General features: G+C 37.4%; 1 protein-coding gene across 1 annotated transcript; it reads left to right on the top strand.

Moving 5' to 3' along the window:
* The first annotated feature begins 1033 nt into the window (after positions 1 to 1033).
* CGA (glycoprotein hormones, alpha polypeptide) lies at positions 1034 to 17691 on the top strand. The gene is made up of 4 exons (XM_030314583.1): positions 1034 to 1125; positions 15759 to 15865; positions 17030 to 17214; positions 17614 to 17691. Exons 2-4 carry the CDS (start codon positions 15766 to 15768, stop codon positions 17689 to 17691), a joined length of 363 nt encoding a protein of 120 aa, XP_030170443.1. The 5' UTR covers positions 1034 to 1125; positions 15759 to 15765.
* Positions 17692 to 18011: the final 320 nt, after the last annotated feature.

The following is an 18011-nucleotide window of genomic DNA, read 5'->3' as shown; positions in this document are numbered from 1 at the left end:
TAGAAATTCATGAATAATGGTGACAGCAACTGTCACCAGGCAAAGGTAAACGGATAGAGTGGATACTAGGAGAAACTATTGGAAGGAGATAATGGAAATCTGAAAAGGTGTAAGAACTGAAACAATCAACTTATCACAGATAATAAATCACAGAACAACATTGCTTTCTTTGATCTGTGTCTTTTTGTTAAACAAGAGTTGCTTTTTGTATCACAAGAATCTTCTAAACCCTCCCCTGGGGAGGTCCTTGGTGGTTTATATCTAATGCCAATTCCTACAGAAATGGAAAGAGGGACCTTTGAGGGATTATATAATCTCTGGGTCAAAGCCATAGCTGAGTCCTGAGGAGCATGGTAGTTTTAGAGAGTCATGGATTGGGAATCTTGGAGTTACATGTCCCATAGCTGGCAAGCCGTAACATGTATTTTTTTGTTTAAGAAGAAATACAGCTTTATCAAAGTGAAAAAAAAAAGGGCACAATATTAAGAACCAATCAGTCCTTCTCAGAATCATCTCATTCTTTCTCTATGCATCCTTATTAAATCCAAATACATATTTAATGTTAGAAAAGTCTAAATAGGTATGGGTTTTATTTTTCTGTTTCCTCCTAGAATAACGTAAGCCTGGAAATGTTCTGTATCTTTATCTGAAATTTACAGCTCATCTCCTATTTTAAGTAAACATCAGGTACTTAGCTAATTAAATGCAATACTCATAGGATCTTGTTTATAGGAAAGTGTCAGCTTTCAGGATGTTGTGTGCAAGTCTTGATAAAATTACGTAGAAAATGACAGTGTACCCTCTTTTCATAGGCTGACCTTGCAGTCACCACCGCCTGAAAATGGCTCAAAACAAAAAATGATCTGAGGGTTGAAACAAGATAAGATCAAATTGATGTCATGGTAATTACATGAAGGACCATTCAATCATTGGGTGGAATTTACTGTTGATCCCTGGGCTTAGATGCAGGTGGGAACATGCAGTTTTTATTACTCTGCTGGTATAAAAGACAAGTGAGGACTTTATTAACTGTAGTTACTGAGAAATCACAAGGCAAAGCCAAAATCCCTCTTCAGATCCACGGTCAACTGCCCTGAACACATCCTGCAAAAAGTCCGGAGGAAGGTAATATGAATGAAACAATTTTTGAGATTTTAATTGAGTGCAGAGTAAAATATTCAATAATATAGGGCGACTATGCATAAGCCTTAGTGAGGAGAGAGACAGACATTTACACATTCTCTTTTCAACACTCATGATTGAATTGGGAGGAAGTCTGCAAAACTGTGGTCTGTGATCACAGGCTAAGATGTTATCTAACAGAAACCAGAAACCAAATGTCTCCTGCTGAGATGTGCAAGTGCCTGTCAGTATCTAAAAAATTTCCTTAAGAAATACTGGATGTCATTTGAAAGACATTTGTTTGAGTGGCTTACAGGGGTCAGGTAGAAGGAGAGTAGACATTATGTAAGTTGCTGATATTGTTTTACCATAAGTTTTTAAATGATGCATTAACTATATCTTCAAGCTGACCAGTGATAAAGGAGCTCACCTCTTCAGCTGAAGGACCACAGCTTCTGACATCTTTTGAGTACATGTTCTCCTGTAGACTTGAATATAGCAACACTAACAATTTTTGGACAGCATTGTTTCCATTTTCTTTTTTCATAAAATGCTACAAAAATAAGAGTCAGTGCTATTTCTCCAACTATTACTGATGACCTTGTAATTCTGAATCTCTTGACCAAATCCAGTTGGTTTGTTCCAGTGAGAGTTTCTGGACACTTTTGCTAACCTTAGTTATATTTACATGAGCACTAGTTGAAATGGCAGCTTACTGAGAAATTGAGACTAGAAAATAAAAGTGCTCTCTTGTTTGTGTTGAGGAATAGGATTTGGGCGCATGGAAGAATTATGGGTCCTTTGGGAATGTGGAAGCTCCATTTAATCTGCATAGGAACTTTCATTCCCTAAGAACTTCCAATCCTTTCCTCACTCAAAAATAAAATATTTTATATTAGAACAAAGGAATCTTCTTAATTTTCTGAAGATGTCTTTTAAATAATTACTTGACCTAATACCAAATCAATTATTCAAACTATTGGTCACCCAAATTGCATTGTAATATGTTGTTATATAGTCTTGAATTATTTTAAAGAGATAAGAACAGTTACCATTTATGAAAAGTTCATGTGCTTTCATTTCAATTTTAACTTTGGTTTTGGTTTAAGTTTCTTTTCTTTTCTTTTTTTTTTTTTGGTAACAGAGTTTTTGAAATTTTGAGTCATATTTCTTACCATTTCCTGCTGAAAAAGGTAGCATGTGAACAATGTTAGAAAAGCAATTGATTATGTTCCAGAACAGATTCTTGGTTTCATTGTACATTTCTTATAAATGTGGGACTCAAATTTACGTGAAAACTCAAAGTAAGAGCTGGGAAATAGAAATAGCAAAATTAGAAGGTTAATGTGCATCTTGTTCAAAAACAGATCAAGATAAATCTGACTTTCACAGAGAGAAAATGTAGAGCAATCAAGATTTCCATTGAGAACAGTATGACCCATAGCACCAAACTTCTGTTTTTACAGACTGTGAATCCTAGGGTAGTTTGCTATCAATTTGTGACCCTTGCAAATTCTGGGTTTGGTGTATAACGTTTCAACATTACCTATTGTAATGTTGCACAAAGTAATCTGGTCATTCCTCGGTTCATCAGACTCAGAGATAGCATTATAAAAATGCTCTACCTTCCTTAATACGCTGGGGTCTAAGAGAAAGTGAGGGTTTAGATGGGGCTTAGGCTGAACTGAGAGTGGAACCAAGGGCAGTGTTGGGAGTCAAAATAGAAAAGACAAGGCACCTGGGTGGCTCAGTCAGTTAAGCGTCTGACTCTTGATTTGGGCTCAGGTCATGATCCCACCGTTGGTGGGTTTGAGCCCTGCATCGGGCTTTGGGCTGACAGCATGGAGCCTGCTTGGGATTCTTTCTCTCCTCCTCTCTCTGCTCCTTCCCTGCTTGTGCTCTCTCTTTCAAAAATAAATAAACTTTGGAAAAAAATGGAAAAGACATTTGTAACAGCATGATCTATGTGTAAATCAATGTCCTAAAGGAGGTAATGGATTAACTATATACCTCTGGGCTGTAGGGGTAGTACAGGCGGAAAAGCATGATCTTAGGATCAGATCACTTTCCAAGTGACTTTGGCAGATCTTTTTAATTTTCTGAAGTGTAGTTTTCTGGTCTATAAAATAGGTGCCATAAGGATGCTTTCCTCCCAGAGGTGTAAAAAGAATCAAACAAGGGAATGCATGCGAAAGCCAATGTTTCTACCTTTCTCCCACAATCAGACACTAGTCCTCATAATTGATCAAGTATAAAATGCCTCTCGATCTAAATGAAATGGCTTTCTTAAGGCTGTTCTGAAGAAGGTGAAGTCAGACAAATATGTAAAATAAAAAATTGCATTGGCAAGTTATATTTAAGCTGGCACAATATAATGTTGCTCTAAACAAAAAATGTCAGCATCTTATTTAGGGACATACCATCTGAAAAAATCATTTAAGAACTTCATTGTAAAATATAAAGATTTGCAGGCAGTATAGTGAAGTGTGGTTCAGAGCTTCGAGTTTGGAGTTATAAAGAGATGTTCTAAAATCTTGGCTCCACCAGCAAAACATTTTGTGACTTTGTATGGGTTACTTTGCCTCAAGAATTTCATTATCTGCCAAAATGAGAATAACACTTCACAGATTGTCATCAGTGTTGAATATGTTTGTGTGTTCAAAGTGCCGAAAGGAACATTTATCACACACAAGTGCTCCATTAACTGTAGGCATTATTTTTAAAGTATAGTTATTATTATTACCAAAGCCAGTATTGCAGATACTGTGTAGAACGCTAACTCCAACATTTTTTCACACATTGCTACATTTCCCAAATAGAGTAACTGGATATGTGTTATATAAATAACCATCCACAGAGGAAAAGTAAGGAGAAAGTAGAAAGAGGAGAAAGCAGAAAAGCAAGATTGGAGTCCTATATTTCAGACCCTGGAGGAAAAATTTTTGTTATAAGAGACAGCGATAGATAATTGTTCCAGTTATCTATCGCTGTGCATCAAACTACCCAAAAACTTACTGGGTAAAACAACAAGTTATTATTCTGTCATGGTTCTGTAGGTGGCCTGGGCTCACCTGGGCAGGGTGAGAAACGGGTTTCTCGTGTATTTGCTATCAGACAGTGCCTGGGCCTGGAGTCATCTGGAGGCCCCACTGGACTGGTCATCCAGGATGGCTTCTTCATTTCTTACTTCTTGGCCTTCTTTTCTCTCTCCATGTGGCTTGGCTTCTTACCGATGGTGGGCTCAGAGTAGCAGCAAGTGTCTTCTAAGAGACCGGAAGCAGGAACTACAGGGATACACCACAACTGGCACAATGTTGCTCCTGCCATATTCTATTGGTTAAGTAGTCAGAGGATCCACCAACATCAAATGGGGCACAAAAATAGACACACCATGTTTTGATGTGGAAGTGGCAAGGTCATACTGCAGCAGGAACGTAGGTTGAGAGAGATGTTTGTTGCCATGTTTGGGAAGCACGACCTGCCATAGCAATGGAAACTTAGGGGCCGGGAACAACAAAGGAGTTTCTCTTTGAAGTTCTTCTGCTGTTTTTATCACAGAAAAAAAATCCTTATAAAGTCAGGTGCGAGGGAGGAGAAATCAATAATCCTGGTCTGTCTATTCCATTATTGAAAAACTTCAAGGCAAATGAAATATGTTTTAATGCTTTAATGCCTTTAAATGGGAATTAAAGTTTGTGTGTCAAAAGACTGCATAAAAATAGCTCAGATAAACATGACAAAATACAATGCGCGAATTTAAAAAGTTGTAAGAAACATTCTTCTATGACTGTAATCATGCTCCGTATAAAACTTTTCTAGCCTTTGGCTATTTTACTTTTCTGAGTGATAAATTGATACTATCCAGTATTTGATCCTTGACAGCATTTATTACTACGATAATCTTAATCTTAAAAATTGGGTATTTTTAAACAATAAACATTTGAAATTCTCATTTAAAACAATATTTTATGGTGCATAGAGTTTGTCCTATCAAAATTTCTTATTTCAATGATTTAGTATGCAGACAATTTAAAAACAGACTGATGTGCTAGGAAAACCAGAGGGTAATGGAAAAACCAATATTTTAATTACATAATTAAGTTAACATTGTAAAGTGCCTTTAAATAACGAAGCAGAAAGTACACATTTTACTATATGACTCTTAAATTTATTTAATTAAAAAAAGAAACCTTTCAGGATGAGAAGAAACTGCCTGGATGGCTCAGTTGGTTGAGTGTCCAGCTCTTGATTTCAGCTCAGGTCATGACCCCATGAGCTCCCTCTCTCTCTTTCTCTCTCTGTCCCCACCCCACCGTGCCCCCACCATGCTCCTCTCCCATGCTCACGCTTGTGTGCTCTCTCTCTCTCAAAAAGAAAAAAAGAAAAGAAACTTCTCAAGATATGATTGTTACAAGAATGGTCATAAAGGGATTGAAATCATTTTTATAAATCCATGAACCTTTCAGTTTTCTTCTAATTCCTGCTTACATTTTTCCCTTTATTTTTAAAATGAGTTTTAAGGTCATCTTTTGTTCAGTGTTTCTTTATGGAAACACCTGTGTTTGGTAAAGCATAGTTGTATAAGTTGTGCTGTATATTTCTTCTGTCCATGAGATCCTTGTTTCCCATTCCTTTTCTCTCCATTTCATTTGGAAAACAAGCTGGCTCCCTTTAAAACTTTATTGAAGGAACAAAACACTTTTTGGTTTTTTTTTTGAAAAGCACTTGTTAGCATTTAATGAAACTTCCTTCACATGGCTCCAAGCTACCAGGACGCAGGCTTTTCTTCCCAATCCCCCCCCCCTCCCCCCCTCCCCGACTCCCACCGGCCTGGCCCTGAATCTTCTTCATAATGACAGGCTGTTCTGGGAACTTTCCCTTTCCCAAAACGTTGTAGTAGCCCAACCTCATCACATCAATGACAGGAACGGCTCTAGTCTTGTTTTTGGCGGCATTTACCCGTGTCCCCTCACTGATCAAGGTCCGAAGTTCATCAAGGTTGAAAGTTGGGCTGAGGCTCTGATTCCTCCTTAAGTGGTAATGCCTCATAGCAGCTTTTCCAAAGTCACTTGGGTGATATTTGTGGAAGTTGATCTTGTGGTGGTGCCACCAGCATTATCCTGGCTTCCTGGGTGCTTTTGGTGCTTGCCCATGTGGCCCTGGCCGTGCCTGAGGTGGTCCTGAAGTTTCTGGGTCTTCCTCAGTCAGGATGGCATGTCAGCAGCCCAGACAAAAGAGGCACAAAGCACTGTTAAGTGACTGAGAGACAGAAATCCATCCCAAATATTGCCAGCAAGCTGTGTGGCTTCACTAAGCCTTATTTTCCTCTGGATCCTGGGGCACTTTGAGGAACAGGGACCTCTACCTGCTGTGTGAATTTTGAGGACCACCGAATCCATGAAGTTCCTGGACAAATGTCAAGATACTAATGTATATATTTGCTGCTGTAGTGATTCTTTTTCCATCAAGTGGATGCTCTTTATTGTCATTTGCTTGTCATCTCTCCCTTTTCATGTCCTCAGCCCAGCAAATGCCTCCATGTCCACAGATGCTCTCATTCCAGCTTTAGTCCCTCTCATGGTGACTTGCCTTTGTATCTGGGTCAGAGAGCGGGAGACTTCTTCCTGTTTGTGTCATCCATACTTGGCATAGTGCTGGCAGGTAGCAGGGGCTTATTCAAAGTCTTTATATCTTTCACGTGTTCAATTTGGACATTAAATGTTGCACTTAATAACACCGAGCTCCCGTCAACTTTTCCCAAACTCATCTTTTTATAAGATAGAGAAAACAGTAATTACCTATACCCAAGAGTGGATGAGATGACTGGGGACACATTGAGGGAGCATCGAGCAGTCTCTTCTTGTTCTCCCAATTGCTCAGCCATCCACATCACCACCTTTGGAAAAACTATCTGTGAAGGTGTTAATGGGTCTGAAGGTCACTGTGGTACCTGGGAGCAGTGTTTGAATGTCTACGTGGAAGAACTGGGAAGCTGGAGGTTTACTGAGACTAGGGGTTGGAGCATCGGATCATGAAAGGCGCTCATGCTGGACCCACGGTGCAGAACATGCTACCATAACAAGGTAGAAACTCACTTACTGCAAGTAGAGCACACGAGGAAAGAAAAATACTTGCCAGGGTCACTCCAAGCTGAGATCTCCTACTACTGACTGCAGGCTCTTTAAATTCATCCACCCGGAGGCAGAGATGGTCACTCAGCGGGAGGTGGATGCTTGGTGGAAGTTGTGGGAAGATGAATTCCAAACCTTCTACTTTCCCTTGTGGCTTTTCTCCTTCAAATCTTTCATCAAGGTGAACTATGGCCATGTCCTTGGCACCAGGCAAGATGCTAAAACTTACAGGCCTATCCTCTGTTTAATAAACAATTATTGAATACCCACCTCATTCCAGGCAATGTGCGAGGGATTAAAGGCTTTATTTTCAGGGTTCCCCTTCATTAGTTATGTTCATTGAAGGCAGCCTACTTGTTCCCTCCTTGGTAGGTAGCTGGGTTAGATGGGGCTAATGAGGAGAAGCCTTAGGTTAACCGTCTAGAAATCAGTTAGATTTCTACTGTTTTGTTAACAAAGAATTGTGCTTCTAATCGTAGCCAGTCATCTCAAAAGTGTGCTATGAGTCAGATGGGCTTCCCCATGTGGAGAGTATGGATGAGTCACCCCTGCCGTCACCAACGTTAGAAAAACCGAAAATTTTACTCTGGCAGTGGGGGAGCAACGGCAGCATCTTTGCAAGTGAAGGGCAGGATGTCACATTGTACCAGACACTTGTAGTCTTCCTGGCGCAATCTCTTACATATGTGTACATCTACATATATGTGTATACATATGTGTATGTATACATATGTGAGCAGATAGGTACACACATATAGATGTGCACATCTACCCATGGATAAGTATGTGAAAAGATATTCAATTTGCCTTGAAGTCTTTCCATAATAGGATAGATAGGCCAGGATTATCGATAGACAGGCATCTTACTTTATAAGGTTTTTTTTCTGTAATGAAAACAGAGGAGAGGAGGCAAAGAGAAGCCCCCTGGTTATTCATTGCCCCTAAGTTTTCATGTGATAGCAGGTTGTAGTTCCAAAGAAGGCCACAAAAATATCTCTTAGACTAAATTCGCTCTGCAGTATGAGAGTACGTGTGCCATTTCCATATCAAAAAGAGGTGTGTCTGTTTTGCATCTCCAAAAGTGGTATGTGAATTGTGTGTGTGTGTGTGTGTATGTGTAGGGTACTTGGTCTATCTAACTAGCTTGTATGGTATGCTGATAGAGCGTTTACCTGTTTCATAAGTCATTTAATATATTATATATAATCACAATGAATAATATTATGAAAACATTAAATAATAATAGTAAATTATAGCAATAATATTCTTTTATACTTTTAAGAATGCTATGTTTTCCCCACAGTCTTATCAAGAATCCAAATTTGTGCACACATATAGTTTGATATAAACTAAGAGACGCCCAGTTTAAACCTTGAAGCTCTTATGTATGCTTTTTATGAATGCTTTCTTTTGAATTTTTACGACTTTTATATCTTTGCATAAGATGGCTTCTGCTTGGGGGCACCTAGGCGGCTCAGTTGGTTGAGCATCTGACTCTTGATTTTGGCTCAGGGCATGATCTCGAGGTTACTGAGTTTGAGCCCCGCATCGGGCTCTGTGCTGACAGTGGGGATCCTGCTTGGGATTCTCTTTCTCCCTCATCTCTGCCCATCTCCCCTTTGTGCTTGCTCTCTCTCAAAATAAATAAACTTAAAAAAGAGAGAGAGATGGCTTCTAGCTGTGGCATATTTACCACTTATAGGTTCACATGTTAGCCAGCTACAAATTGTAGAACTAAGTGAGAACATAAGGCCTCTAATGAATTTATTATTTGAAATTATTTTATTTTATTAAACATGTACTCAAAGTCCTCATTCAAGAGTTATCTTGTTCCTTAACGAGAACTCTACATTAGCAACTTTGAGTTACATTATTATTACTGTTCTAAATTCCCAGTGCAACATACTTACATCTAGTCTGTACAAGGACCTATGCTGGGGTGGTGGTAGGTCAGAGGGGCCTAGTTTCTACCCTTAGGAGCTTTTCACAGAAATGGAGAGACAAACATATACATAACGGGCTAGAGATCAGGGCAGATTGTGGAACTTCGTCTAAGAATTCTGAGCAAAGTGATAGGTGGATGCAGTGGAGACAATTATGTATTCTGGCTTTGGGCTTGGGTAAAACCTTCACAGGGAAGCTGGCAGCTTGGCGGATCCTTAAAGCACTGAGGTGGATGGACTGAGAAGGGGGAGAAAGGCACTGGGCCAAGTTGAGAAAACACACATTCTCTTGGACTGACATCATTCTGATGTGTCAGGGGGCAGGAGGTAAAACCATGTTGAGTGGACATTGCAGGTGCACTGTGGGGTCAGATGTGCACGGTCTGTGACATCTGCAAGGTACTCGCTTGGAATGCCAGAAGAGGTTGGGGTAGTAAATCTGATTTCGCTTGAGCACATCTTGCAAGATAGCATAAATCTCAGCCAAATGTAATTATTTTCCCTGTCTTGATTGTTAATATTTTCCTTCCAAATTCCAAAACAGAAAGATCTGAAGGTGATTAGAATGATAAAAACATTTATTAAAATGTTTTCAAGATTTGGAGGTTAATCCTTTTCTGCTTGATTAATCTCATTTCTTCTCAAAATAAAGTCACTTCTGTTACTGAACGCTACAGCAATGGGGACTTTGATGGTGACTTTGGTTCTGCCTTTTCAATCTTCTTTTCACTTTATCATAAAGCAAATTCTAAAATGTGCATTGACTTCATGCTCTCACATTCTGCAATCTTGTTATAAATGTTTCTCTCTGAATTAATTCTGATATAATTGTTCACTGCATAATGCTGAATTTTCATAATATATGAGCTGCAATATCAAAGCACAAAAATGATACTAGTTTAAAAAAGGAAACTAGTTTCAATTCTGAAAATTTTCTTGTGGCTTTGTGTATCACTTAAGCAGTGGTTCTCAGACTTTTGGGTCTCAAAAAACTGTTTATGCTCTTAAAAATTGTTGAAGAGTTCAAAGAATTATTTTATGAAGTTATATTTGTCAATATTTACTGATTTAGAAATTATGTTAGAAAAAGTTGTAACATATTTATTCGTTTTATTTTTTTTTAATTTATTTTAAAGTTTATTTATTTAGGGGTGCCTGGGTGGCTCAGTGAGTTAGGCATCTGACTTCGGCTGGGATCATGACGTCACTGTTCGTGAGTTTGAGCCCTTCATCAGTGTCTCTGCTGTCTGCACAGAGCCTGCTTTAGATCCTGTCTCCCTCTCTTTCTGCCCCTCCCCCCTTGCTGTCTCTCCCTCTCTCTCTCTCACACAAATGAATAAGCATTAAAAATTTTAAAAAGAATAACGTTTATTTATTTATTTTGAGAGAGAGAGAGTGAGAGAGAGAGTGTGTGCATGCAGAAGCAGGGGAGGGGCAGAGAGAGGGAGAGAGAGGATCACAAGCAGGCCTCACACTGTCAGCATGGAGCCTGACTTGGGCCTCAAATTCACTAACTGTGATATCATGGCCTGAGCCCAAATCAAGAGTTGGTTGCTTAACCAGCTGAGTCACCCAGGTGTTCATTTACTCATTTTAAAACAACCACAATTAACCTATCACATGTTAACACAACTGTATATTTATAAAAAAAAAATGCCAACTTCGGGGGGCACCTGGGTAGCTCAGTCGGTTAAGCCTTCAACTTCAGCTCAGGTTCTGATCTCACAGTTCATGGGTTCGAGCCCTGTGTTGGGTCTGTGCTGACAGCTCCGAGGTTGGAGCCTGCTTCAGATTCTGTGTCTCTTTCTCTGCCCCACCCCTGCTTATGCTCTGCCTTTCTCTATCAAAAATGAATAAACGTTAATTTTTTTAAAATGATCACTTTCAAAACAAAAAAAATCAGTGAGAAAAGTGGCATTTAAATTTTTTTTTCATAATTTTTTAAAAGACTGATCTAATAGTTGGATTTTCATGTATATCTTTAATCAATCTGTTGCAATGTACATGTCATGTAGCTTCTACAAAATATCTCTGAACACTCCTGGGAGGCTGAGAGTGAAAACACTCAGTAACATCTCAGTATTGCTATGAAAATCATTTTGACCTCACGAATCCACTGAAAAGTGTTTAGAGTCCCCACATCACACTTTGAGAACTACCAATCTAGAACAATATTTAGTTAGTTCTAATTACGTATGGAGACAAATAAAACCCATAATTACTTACATATAAGTATATACATCAGGTAGAAATAATAGCATACCTTTGTTTTAGCCTTACCTATATTTATGCAGTTTTTCTATATTTTAAACTGTTAGTTCTGCTGTCTGACAATTTTTCTTAAAAGATGTATAGGTTGATATAAACTTTCGGCAAAAATATGGTCTTATGTCAGTCTACATGAAAAATAACCACAAATTTTGACTCATGCAATTTTAAACTTTATTTTAGAATGCCTTTTTTTAAAAAAGTAAACTTTTTGTTTTGAAGAATTATAGATTTACGGGGCGCCTGGGTGGCGCAGTCGGTTAAGCGTCCGACTTCAGCCAGGTCAAGATCTCGCGGTCTGTGAGTTCGAGCCCCGCGTCGGGCTCTGGGCTGATGGCCCAGAGCCTGGAGCCTGTTTCTGATACTGTGTCTCCCTCTCTCTCTGCCCCTCCCCTGTTCATGCTCTGTCTCTCTCTGTCCCAAAAATAGATACACGTTGAAAAAAAAAATTAAAAAAAAAAAAAGAATTATAGATTTACAAGAAGTTGTAAAAATATGTACAGAGAAGTCCTGGGTATACTTTAGCCAGTTTCTCCCAAAGATAATACTGTGCCTAACTCTAGTACAATGTGCAAACCAGGAAATAGATGTTGGTGCAACCCACAGAGCTTATTTAGATTTCACTGGTAGTGTGTGTGTGTGTGTGTGTGTGTGTGTGGTTCCATGTAATTTAATCCCATTATATATTAGTGTGACAACTATCACAATAAAGCTTCAGAACTATTTCATCACCACACAGCTCACTCGTGCTACCTCTTTATAGCCACACTTCTCCTCCATCAACTCCCTTCCCAATACTAACTCCTTAAAACTGCTAATTTATTCTGCATTTCTCTAATTTTACTATTTCAAGAGTGTTACATAAACAGAATCATGCAGTATGCAACCTTCACTCAACACAATATCTGAGATCCATCCACGTTACATGTGTATCCATATCAATAATGTGTCCTTTTTAGTTGCTACATAGCCTTTCTTGGTGTGGATGTATCACCATTTATCTGTTGAAGGCATTTGGATTGTTTCCAGTTTTTGGCTATTATAAATAAAGCTGCTCTGAACCTTCATATACAGGTTTTATACGAACACAATTTTCCTTTCTTTGAGGTAAATGTCTAAGTACAAATACTGGATTATATGGTAAGTTTTATAAGAAATTTATAAATGATTTTCCATTTTGTATTCCCATGAGTAATGTTTGAATTATCCTGTGTCTCTGCATCCATGCCAGCATTTGGTATTATCGTTGTCTTTTATTTTAGCTATTTTGGTAGGTATATAATATTTCACTGTAGTTTTATTTCTCACTGTAGTTTAATATTTCACTGTAATTTGCTTGTTACTGATGGCTGATGATGTTGAATACTTTCCATGTCCTTATTTGCCATCCATATATCCTTTCTGCTGAAACACCCATTTTCTAATTGGATTTTTTTCTGTTGACTTTTCAGAGTTTGTTATATATTCTAGATACTAGCCCTTTGTTGATATGTGGCTTGTGAATATTTTTTTCAAGCCTGTATCTTGTGTTTCTATCTTCTTTTTTTTAAGTTTATTTATTTATTTATTTTGAGAGAGGGAGAGAATGAGCAAGGAGGATAGGGGCAGAGAGAGAGAGAGAGAAAGAGAGAGAGAGAGAGAATCCCAAGAAGGCTCCTAACTGCCCAATGTGGGGCTCAGTCCCAAGAACCATGAGATCATGACCTGAGCTGAAATCAAGAGTGCATAATGATGCATAACTGACTGAGCCACTCAGGTGCCCCTGTATTTTTATCTTCTTAACAAAGGATTAATCTATAATTTGGATGAGGTCCAATTTATCAATTTTGCTTTTATGGGTCATGTTTTCATTGTTAACTCTTAAAACTCTTAACCTAGTCCTTGGTCCCCCCAATTTTTTTTTCTATTTTTTTTCCAAAAAATACTTATAGTTTCACATTTTACATTTGTCTTTGACTCATTTTCAGTAGTTTTAATACAGGGTATGAAGTTTACATTATTCTTTTCTCTTTTTTTTTTTTTTTTTTTGTCTATGGATGTCCAATTGTACAGGCAGCCATTGTTGAAAAGGTTGAATTTCTTTGTTAAATTGCTTTGGCATCTTTGTCAAAAGGCAGCTGGCCATATTTGTGTAGGTCTATTTCTGGGTTCTCTATTTTGTTCTATTGGTCTATGTATCTATCTTTCTGCCAATATCACACAGTTTTGATTAGCTATATACTAAGTCTTAACATTGGGAACAGTGATTCCTCCCACTTGCTTTCTAAAATCGTTTTAGCTATTGTAGATCTTTTGCCTTTCAATAATAATAATCTTGTCTATATCTATGAAAGCTGTACTGGGATTTTGATAGACATTTCATTTAACAAAAAGATCAGTTTGGAAATAATTGACATCTTTATCATGTTGAGTCTTCCAATTCATTAACATGATATGTCTCTCCATTTATTTAGGTCTTTGATTTCTTTCATCAGTATTTTGTAACTTTCAGCATACAAGTCCTGTATATATTTTTGTAGATTTATAGTTAGGTAATTTTCTTTTCTTTGGAGCAATTGCAAATGGTATTGTGTTTTAAATTTGTTTGTACATTATTGTTTTTAGTATGAAGAAATGCAATTCATATTGTGTATTGATCTTATGTCATGCAATCTTGTTGAACTCATTGCTTAGTTCCAGGAACTAAGTTCCTTTTTTTTTTTAAACATAGATGATCATGTCATCTACATATAAGGATGTATTTCTTCCCTTTCAATTTGTGTGCCTTTAATTTCTTTTTCTTGCCATATTGCACTGGCTAGAACTTTCAGTACTGTATTGCATAACAGAGGTGAAAGTGGACATCCTTGCCACATTGCTGATCTTGGGGGGGAAACATTCAGTTTTCACCATTAAGTATGATATTACCTCCAGGTTTTTTATAAATGCTCTTTATCAAGTTGAGAAAAACATTTGTTTGCTGATACTTTTTATTATGAAAGCGTATTGGATACTGTCAAATGCTTTTCTGCGTCAACTGATAAATCATATGACTTTTTTCTTCTTTATCCCGTTGATATGGTAGATTATATTAAATGATTTTCAAATACTGAACCAGCCTTGCATGTGTGAATTATTCCATGTTGGTCATGTATAAATCTTTTTATACATTGCTGGGTTCAATTTGCTATTATTTTGTTTAGGATTTGGCATCTAATTTCATGATGTATACTAGTCTTTCTTTCTTTCTTTCTTTCTTTCTTTCTTTCTTTCTTTCTTTCTGAATTTGTCTGATTTTTGTGTCAGGGTAATCCTGGTCTCACAAAATGAGTTGGAACTATTCCTTCCTCCTCTATTTTCTAAAATAGATTGTGTAAAGTTGGTTTTAATTCTCCTTTAAATATTCTGAATTGTCTTTTTATTGGTAATTGATGCTCTGTTCATCTTATCTCTCATGGTTTGAACATAGGCAATCCATAACACTCTCACTTAAAAAATAGGAATAAAAACTTGCCCATTTTATCTTACATGAAAATTTTCTAGGACATGTGGGGACACAGTCCAATTCCTTGTCTTCCCATTCTCAGGTGCAGTGCTGTCAATGCTGGACATGGTCAGTCACTCAGATGACTTTGGCTAGCCTGATCTTAAGCACTAAAAATGCTCAGGTAAAGCTGTATCTACAGGTATAAATAAGTCAAGAAGTGCAGTTAGGGAAACTTTGATAAATATTCTCTGCTGTCTACTCTTGCCACATTGCTAGGCTAGCATTTTCTGTTGCACACTGATAATGAAACTTAGAGCTCATTTACCACCAGTGAATAAAAAGAAGGGCAGACATTGTCCTTTCCTTCTATTCTTCCACCTGACAATATAGGAATGGGAAGGATGAACTCATCTGCTTGTACAATTTATACATTGTATATAAGCTTATTTATTTTATATGAGCTTATCTATCTATCATCTATTATTTCTCTGTCTGTATTCTTAGATATTATCTAGTTTAAGTTTCATGTCTTACAAATAAGGACACTGAGGCTTGACAGAATGATATATTTAAAAAGAGAATTTTTTTTATTAGCATCAAGTCCAATTCTATTTGTTTATATGAGAAATGGAAAGATTAGATGCCTTAGTTTCTTCCTTAGGAAATTTTTTTTCTTCTTTACCTGGCTCCAGAGTGTATTGGGAGCTGTAAGAAGAGGGGTCAAGACACCGATGACTATTATTAGTAGTAATGCTGAAACTACTAGTTGTTGTAATGACTGGTAAGCCAATTTTAGAGTAACTTTTTTCTTCCTCTTCTGTTTTGCAGGAGAGCCATGGATTACTACAGAAAATATGCAGCTGTCATTCTGGCCATACTCTCTGTGTTTCTGCATATTCTCCATTCTTTTCCTGATGGAGAGTTTACAATGCAGGGTATGTGACCAAACAGATTTTCAGCAATAGGGAAAACACACATTTCTAGATATATGTCAATAACTCCATTAATTACATTTCTACTTCCTTTTTAAATGTGATAAATCTTTGCTGCTGGATACATACCTAGGCACTTTTAGATTGTAAACATGAAGTTAAATTAGTTTCAGAAAATCTATAGTGAAGTTTATCTAACATGTCCATTTAAATAGCAGCATATACATTGTCATCTGAAACAGATTCCATATTATTTTTTATCTGAGTTTTACAAGCAGAAAATGCTCCTTATTCAGTTAGCTCAGTTTTTTTTTACAGTTCTCTCAGATTTGAGAAGATTTCAACATTACTTTTGTTGATGAATTTTCACATCAGTTAACAAGTGAGAAAAACAAAACCATTTTGTGCAGTACATTTATTTTGCTGTATTGTTTGAAAAATCTCATATAGAAGCTGATATAAGTCCATCTGCTAAGAAACTGTGACCTACTCTTGGTTATAGTTTTTCCTAGACAAGTGGTAATATTTTAATCTCAGTTCTCAAGTGCGGGTACTCCATCCAATATCAGCTCTCTACACTCAACAAGCTTTCTTAATTCTGACATGTTTTTCTCTGTCAATATTTGGAGTTTCCATGAGGAAAAACAATAGCAGATTCTAAAGGGGAAAATATTTCACCTCTGGGCAAAACTCTCCTTTCAGATGAACATGGTGTTTTCATCTGTCATATTTTGTGCTCCCTATAGGCATGCCATTAGCATTGGGATAGAGAATCTATGGTTGAAGAAAGAGGAACCACAGCTCTTTTTTAAATATTTATATGAGAAACTACTACTCTTGAGATCTCCTACACATATCTGCAAAAATTGTTTCCCATGAAAATAACTATAATCAATACAAATAGATTATATGCATGAAGATTAACAGTGTTTATTATTTTCCTTTTATTTACAATAGAAAAAGAATATTTACTGTCTCATAATAAGGAAAAATTCAGTTTATTTTTTTTTAATTTTATTAAAAAAATTTTTTTAAGTAAACTCTATGTCCAGTGTGGAGCTTGGACTTATGATCCCGAGATCAAGAGTCACATGCAGCCAGGCGTTCCTCAGTTTCTTTTTGAATCATCCTTGGATTATTCTACTCTTTGCCTTTTTTTGGTGATAGGGTGCCCAGAATGCAAGCTAAAGGAAAACAAATACTTCTCCAAGTTGGGTGCCCCAATTTATCAATGCATGGGCTGCTGCTTCTCCAGAGCATACCCCACTCCAGCAAGGTCCAAGAAGACAATGTTGGTCCCAAAGAACATCACCTCAGAAGCCACATGCTGTGTGGCCAAAGCCTTTACCAAGGTGAGAATTAAAGGGCCCCAGCAGCTTTCTAACAGTCCAGCCAGAGAAATGTCCTCAGAACACACCCATGGAGTTTAATGTCAGAGGTGTCTAATGACCCATCTTTGCTGGGCATTTGTACAAAGACTTCTCCCCTTTAATCAAAAGAATAACCTTGTGGGGACAGGCTGGATTTATTCAGAATGAAAGGAATAGCTGTGGAGGTGATAATGGGTAGGCTGGAAGAGAGTATAGCATACATAGTGCAAACCCAATGTTTTAGAGTGAAATATTAGCTGAAATGGAGAATGTACAAATGTAGCAAGCATCTATTTAGTACAGATGACTACAGACAATTGTATTTAGCATTTTTCAATTTTGTCCATCCATCCATCCACTTTTTCCCCCCTTTCTCTTTAGGCCACGGTAATGGGAAATGCCAAAGTGGAGAATCACACAGAGTGCCACTGCAGTACTTGTTATTATCACAAATCTTAAATATTTTGCAAAGTGCGTGTTGATGACGGCTGATTTCCTGGAATGAAAAATTAATTTTTTCAGCGTTTATGGCCTTGTGAGATAAAGCCCTCTTTTCCTCACTAAATGACTTTGGCATGCTTCAAGGATGCGCTGCGGCTTTGTTGCTTGTCTCTTTATCCTACAGTATAATCAGAAGTCTAGTTCCTTTCATTTGGAGTGTAATACAGCATTTAGAGTGACCATAAAAAGCTGGTTCCTCTGGAAATAAAGCCTTTCAAATCATCATTCTATGTCTGGATTCTAATTTTTTTCTCAAGAGTTTATTTTTAAGAGAGAGA

The sequence above is a fragment of the Lynx canadensis genome, chromosome B2 (assembly GCF_007474595.2).
Source record: "Lynx canadensis isolate LIC74 chromosome B2, mLynCan4.pri.v2, whole genome shotgun sequence".
NCBI classification, from domain to species: Eukaryota; Metazoa; Chordata; class Mammalia; order Carnivora; family Felidae; genus Lynx; species Lynx canadensis.
This window is presented reverse-complemented; position numbering and strand designations above follow the sequence as displayed.

What these genes read in the sequence shown, in the direction of transcription:
- CGA (XM_030314583.1), top strand. Translation starts at nt 15,766, where the DNA reads ATGGATTACTACAGAAAATATGCAGCTGTCATTCTGGCCATACTCTCT. An exon ending in TGGAGAGTTTACAATGCAGG is followed by an intron (nt 15,866 to 17,029) that starts GTATGTGACCAA and finishes TTTTGGTGATAG; the next exon opens with GGTGCCCAGAATGCAAGCTA. An exon ending in TGGCCAAAGCCTTTACCAAG is followed by an intron (nt 17,215 to 17,613) that starts GTGAGAATTAAA and finishes CTTTCTCTTTAG; the next exon opens with GCCACGGTAATGGGAAATGC.